Here is a 6,890-nt window from a genome sequence, read left to right on the forward strand (position 1 = left end):
TCTTATGCTTCGAGATTATTTGGGCCTCTAAGTTCCTGTTTTTCCCTCCCTTTTGCCAATTTTGGGCCCGTGATGACTATATGAATGTTTGAAACAAATATGGTCCCACCCTGCTTAGCCATAGTTAAAATCCATTTGTCACATGTTCAGACTGTAAGCTTTGTGGTTTTTTATGTATGTGCTGGCTATGTACCTAGCCAGCGTGATTGGTGCTTTCAGGTTCTGTGCTATATCTACACCATAAACTACTTGTGAACTACTATCGAAAAGCTGTATATAACAACAGTGATAACCAATATTGGTTGTAAATCAGTTTAATTGTCATGGCTCCACCCAAAGGATCCTGGGAATTATAGTATAGTGATTGTGGAATTAATTTTCTGTCCCCTCACAGCAGCAATTTCCAGAGTTCATTGTGTGTGGTTGGGGAGGGAATGATAATTAAGGGCCCAATCCTATCCAACTTTCCAGTGTCGATGCAGCTGCAGTGCAGCCCTGAGGTAAGGGAACAAATCCTTTCCTTGAGGAGGCCTCCATGACTGCCCCCTCCCACCGCAGGATGCAGCGTACGTCCTGCTCCCGTGGCTGCATCAGCATTGGAAAGTTGGATAGGATTGGGCCCTAAATCAGTTTGTATTGCAAATATGCCCTTTGTAAGGTGAACACAAATGCTGACCATGGTACAATGCACTGAACATGGGATCCACCACTCTTTGATTCCAGGCTTCCCCTAGAATACTATGCTTTATTTAAAAAAAATAGTTACAAAGTCATTTTTTTCCAGATGAGAATATGGGGTGAGTTAGCGGGAGAAAGTCAGGTAAGCTTATTGATTCCACTGCTTAGAAGAGATCAACTGCAGATCATTTGAGTGCTGGTCTAGTTCCTCTTGCAAATGTTTCTCACTCGCCTGGTTTATGTCTTCATGGGAAGGAACCGACATTTCAAAAGGACTGGAGAAGACTTGAGGTGAACTACTTAGGGAGTCATGGATACCAAAAACCAGAAAGAGACAGTTAAATAGTTAATGTTTGAGAGTACAGAAGGCTACAGTTAGTTGTTCTCTCCTGATGTAACATTTTAAGTATGTAAAAAATTTACACATGCAAAGTATACCCCCATGTCATATCTTCCACTGCCCCGTGAAGCACAATATTCTCCCATTCAAATTTGGTTGACATCTAGAGCTTTCTTGTTCTGCAGCAACATTCAGCTTCCTTAGCAGCTACTGGTCCACCTACTGTTGCTGGCGGTTTAAGAGACTATTGCCCATATTAACCCAGGCAGCAGCAGCAGCTATTGCTGTCTTCTCACAGCTGTGAGTTACAGAAGGTCTGGAGGGTAGAAATGAAGAGGAATGGCCTCAATCCTATTCTGAAGGCAGAAGTTTGAAAACCAATTTCCAGCCTCAGGGCAGGAAGTCTGAACCATCCATCACTAGAGGAGCATCAGGTCTACTGTATATATGTTTGTACTTGAAAAGGTGGTAGAAGGAGTACAGTTTGTGAGGCTTTTCCATCCAAGCACTGGTGCTAAAAGGATTAAAGAAACGATGAAAAATAAATATGGGATGGAAAGCCTGGATGGAGATTAGATGGCCGATTCCCTGTGGTATGAGAGTGTATCCAGGGGGATGGAAACTTGCAATCGTTCAAGATCCATGTGACTCCCAAATTCCATCATAGGAATGACTCCTGCGTCCTCCTCAGTCCCTCCTCCCAAATCTACCCCTACGCCCAAGTCATCCTCTTCCTCATCTTCATCCTGACTGACAAGAGCCAGCTCATTCTCATAGCAGAAGGCACTAGGGGGTGGCGGAGGGGAAGGCAGAATGGTGATCTTGTTCTCCTGCAGCTCCCGAGCAGAGCAGCAAGGAGTTCCGGCCACCTCGTAGGTCTTGTGGAAGTGGGAATAGTCTACTTTGTAATGCTTCTTCTCCTCAAAGACAACAGGCTCAAAACGGTGGCCCCAGAGGATCTCACTAGCCAGGTAGGAGCTGCGAGCCTGGGTGGTCATGGCTGTAGCTTCCACCATACCCTCAAGGATGACGACAATCTCAAAGTCCTCCCTCTCCAGCTGTTCCTTGCCCATCCTATAGAGTGGGCTTTCCTCATCAATCTCATGGACAATAATAATGGGAGACACTAAGAAAATGCGGTCAAGGCCTATGTCATAACCCACATTCAGATCGCGCTGGTCCAGTGGAAGATATTCCCCTTCGGCTGTCACGTAGGGCTTGATAAGCTGGGCCCGAACGTGAGCCTCCACAATATGGCTCTTCCTCAAATTTCCCACCCGCCACATGAGGCAGAGTTTGCCATCTCGTAGAGAAATGACAGCATGGTGGCTGAAAAGGAGAGTCTGGGCTCTCTTCTTAGGGCGTGCCATCTTAGCCATGATGGTGCCGATCATGAAGGAGTCAATAACACAGCCCACAATGGATTGTGCCACCACCACCATGATAGCCAGCGGGCACTCCTCAGTCACATATCGGAAGCCATACCCAATAGTTGTCTGTGTTTCTACAGAAAAGAGGAAAGCTCCTAAGAATCCATTGACATGCTTAATGCAGAGTTTTGTAGGCATGGAGCCACTTCCCATGCTGGCGGCATCTAAGTCACCATGAAAGAAAGCAATGATCCAGAAGAGGAGACCAAAAAATAGCCAGGAGACCAAGAAGGCTGCCGAGAAGATCATGAGCATGTAGCGCCAGCGTGTGTCGACGCATGTCGTGAAGATGTCGGCCATGTAGCGCTGGGACTTGTTGCTGAGGTTGGCAAAATAAACGTTGCATTGGCCATTCTTCTTAACAAAACGGTTGCGGCGTTTCCGTCGTGGGGCGTGGCCTTTGTCATTCCAACTGTACCCATTGATACCGCCAAGGGCGGACACTTTCTGCCCATCTTCTTCAGTGGAGACAATACTGTACCTTTGGAGGGAAAGAAAACAAAGATGATGGTGAGAGAGATCAGTGCAGGTCCCGGAAGAGATCTCTTTGGTCTAGAGCAGGGGTGCCCAAACTCCTGGTTTGAGTTTGAGAACCACTGTTATGAAGAATCTCTCATTGGAAGGCCCATCTAATACTACAGATACACTACAGAGGCAGAGACAGAGATGGGTATACACAGACTATCCTCCAACAAGGAAGCTCACAATACAGACAACTTGAGCAGCCTCCAGGTCTTGGAAGGAGATGCAAGTGGAATCTGCTGGACAGACTAAGGGCAACGTGAATATGGTTTTGTAACATTTCAACTTCAAATTGCATAAGGCTGGAAGTTTCTATTTTCTGTTCCGTTCTGGATGCTGATCTAATTGTGCATCTGTGACAATGTTTATACACTTCCCAAGTACTAGACAATTCTGTTGCTACAGCAACAAGCGTGTCTCCCAGCGTCCTCTATCTAAAGACAAAGGTGTAATTTAGAGATCAACAGACAAAGGGTTGGCAGATACCCTGAAACTCCCTTTCTCCTGGTGCTGTTTGACCTGCCTTTGTCTCCTTTCTCCTCAAAATATGCCACCCTCTTTCTGTCTCCTCCCAATTTGCCCTGACAGGAGGAGATGCTGTGGCTGCTTCTTTGGGGAAAGTTCTGTCTGACATCCCCATTTCCTCAGAAGAAGCTGTCATAGCAAATACGAAAGTTGATCTCTTAAAGTACTGTAGGAAAGAGAGAGTACCAGCCTTACCTACTTCACAGGGTTGCTGAGGGATAAAAGCAAGTAATCTTTGTATGCTGTCCGGAGCTTGTTGGATAAAGGGTGGGATAGACATTTGGGTCATCATCATAAGAGGGGGTAACAGCAAGTGCTATAGATGCCACCTGGCCATGTTGTTGTTCCACCACCCTTGTCCTTGACTTCTGCTGCTATGTCTCTCTCAACTCAACAGAGCCTGGAGAGGGTGGCTTCCATGTTTCTGGCAAAAGCCCAAATTTCTGGTGTGCTATCTCTCTCTCTCTCTCTCTCTCTCTCTCTCTCTCTCTCTCTCTCACACACACACACACACACACACACACACACACACACACACAATATGGCTTTATACTTGTCTAGGCTTTATTAGGCTTTATAGTCAGTTGGCAACTCTAGTTCTGGATGTCAGTGTTGACTGATGTTCTTCCACGTGTACTAGACCTAGACTAGCATCTACCCTCATACCAAACAGTGATGTTAGGTCCCACAGGAGGACACTCTTTTCAGGACTTCCTATAGCACTTCCTGGTATGATTCTACCATTTGCTTCTGGGAACGACATTACAAAACACTCTGAGTTGATGGTTTGGATCAAATTCATAAGTGCAAGGCTTTCCCCCATATAAAAATCAGATGGGAGCAGGGCCAGCCCATCTTTGAGGCCAACTGTTGCTTCAGGCAGCAGTTTGGTGGGAAATGCTCATCTCTGTCTGCCTACTTGCCTCCACTGTCCTTTGTTCTCCTTTCACTCCCTGAACTGGAAAAGGGGGGGGGAGCAGAGAGGAAAAGGAGTTTTGGTGGGGAGAGTGCTGAACTAGAGCATTGGAGAGTGGGAGGTGCAGTGGATGGTACATCATTTGGCATGACGCCTTAAGAGCCAGGAGGTCTTGGGCCAGCCTGGATGGCAGCGCTGATGCATGTGCCATATGTGCTTCAATAAGTTACAGGGAGAGGTTTTAGGAGTTACCTGCATATTGGAAATATGAATGCAAAGCCATGAAAGCTGGGAGCAAGGGCATCACTCACCTGTTAACCCGGATGCTGCCCATGACTCGTTTTATCATGAGGTACTTCTCGTTGCAGAGGTGAGGAGTTACAGATGTTGTGTGTGTGTGAGATGGGGTGACACACACACAGGACGAGGCAGTGGTGCCTCAGGACTGGTGGACAGTAGCAGCCATATTTGGAACCACTGTGGAGTAGACACCTGTATTAGAGACAAAATTTCAGAAGAAAATCACAGCACATAAAGAAGATTAGCCTTAACCTAGCCAATAGAACATAGACTTTCTTGCTCTCTATATTCAGACCCAAGTTTTCTTTGTCTGGATTCCAGACTATGTACACAGAGTACTCAGGCTGTCTCCCATCTGGGCACTGACCAGGCACACTTGCTAAGGTTAAGAACATAAGAACAGCCCCACCGGATCAGACCATAGGCCCATCTAGTCCAGCTTCCTGTATCTCACAGCGGCCCACCAAATGCCTCAGGGAGCACACAAGACAACAAGAGACCTGCATCCTGGTGCCCTCCCTTGCATCTGGCATTCTGACATAGCCCATTTCTAAAATCAGGAGGTTGCACATACACATCATGGCTTGTAACCCGTAATGGATTTTTCCTCCAGAAATTTGTCCAATCCCCTTTTAAAGACCTCTAGGCCAGATGCCATCACCACATCCTGTGGGAATGAGTTCCATAGACCAACCACACGCTGAGTAAATAAGTATTTTCTTTTGTCTGTCCTAACTCTCCCAACAGTCAATTTTAGTGGATGTCCCCTGGTTCTGGTGTTATGTGAGAGTGTAAAGAGCATCTCTCTATCCACTCTGTCCATCCCCTGCATAATTTTGTATGTCTCAATCATGTCCCCCCTCAGGTGCCTCTTTTCTAGGCTGAAGAGGCCCAAACGCCTTAGCCTTTCCTCATAAGGAAAGTGCCCCAGCCCAGTAATAATCTTAGTCGCTCTCTTTTGCACCTTTTCCATTTCCATTATGTCCTTTTTGAGATGTGTGGACCAGAACTGAACTCAACACTCCAGGTGTGGCCTTACCATTCAGTAAGGTTCAGTAAGGTGGCTATATCATGCGCCTCTTTGCACCAAGCCCTGGGACTATAAATGGTTTTTCATACAAGTCTTTAAAATCTGTTTGCTTCAATTGCTTTCCAATGCAAATGTAAAAAAGGATATTGTCTAAAAGCTCATTCACATTACAAATACCACATGAGCTACAATTGGATGTTCAGAAAAAAAAACAACACACAGTGGCGCAAAGTCGATTTTATATGTATTATCATGCTGTAATCTTTCCAAGAAGCCTGTAAGGTGAGTGTTTTCTCTGTCAGGGTCAACAGAAGGTAGCAGGGGGTGGGTGGGCAAAGTCCTGTGCTGAGCTCCGCATGCATGCTCTCCTCTAATAGTGTGGGCACACATATGCACCTTTCCCCAACCCAGCAGCCAGTCAGAAGCTCTTCTCCTCTGGTAGTGCCGAGGGAAAGAGGAGTGCTCCTCTACTCCCCCCTCACCATTCTTGGCTGAGAACAGAAGAGGGGGGCAGCACTCTCTTCCCTCAGTAACACTCACCACCTACTCCCCAGAGGTGACAACAGAACAAGTCGGTGAGCGTGTCAACTCCCTCTATCCCCAGCCATTTCCAATTGCAATTTCTAGAGCAGTGGTCTTCAACATTTTTCATGCCACAACCCCCATAAATAAAGAAATAAATCAAGTATGAGCTAGGGACCCACTGCCAATCCTGCCCCCCTTCCCAGGACCAAACCTGCCCATTCCTACCCCCCTCCCATTGGTTGGCAACCTTTAGTCTCGAAAGACTATGGTATAAGCCTACAGCACCCGGTATTCCCAGGCGGTCTCCCATCCAAGTACTAACCAGGCCTGACCTTGCTTAGCTTCCAAGATCAGACAAGATCAGGGATATGCAGGGTAACAGTTGCTGCCAACATATTGGATGTGGATAATCATGTAAATAAGTGGAAGTGAAGCTTGAGCTATTTTTGTTCTTGTAAGAAGTGGGCGTTGAAAGGTTGCTGTGACCCCCTCCCACACCACCCTTTTCAGGTCACAACCCACAGGCTGAAGAACACAGCTTCAGAAGAGGTTCATTTGCAGAAACAGAGAGGGCAGCAACCCCACATAAAGGTTGTGGGCCCTGAGAGGTTCATGAGCGCTCAA

The 6,890-nt window shown here is 46.7% G+C and overlaps 1 protein-coding gene across 1 annotated transcript; it reads right to left on the reverse strand.

Annotated features, from left to right (window-relative positions):
• Positions 1–1,590: 1,590 nt before the first annotated feature.
• Positions 1,591–4,760, reverse strand: KCNJ4 (potassium inwardly rectifying channel subfamily J member 4). The gene is made up of 2 exons (XM_066633464.1): positions 4,723–4,760; positions 1,591–2,929 (listed from the first exon to the last, which is right to left on the reverse strand). The coding sequence occupies exons 1-2, from the start codon at positions 4,758–4,760 to the stop codon at positions 1,591–1,593; spliced, it is 1,377 nt and encodes a 458-aa protein (XP_066489561.1).
• Between the last annotated feature and the right edge of the window lie 2,130 nt (positions 4,761–6,890).

Source organism: Tiliqua scincoides, chromosome 7 (assembly GCF_035046505.1).
Source record: "Tiliqua scincoides isolate rTilSci1 chromosome 7, rTilSci1.hap2, whole genome shotgun sequence".
In the NCBI taxonomy this organism is placed as follows: domain Eukaryota; kingdom Metazoa; phylum Chordata; class Lepidosauria; order Squamata; family Scincidae; genus Tiliqua; species Tiliqua scincoides.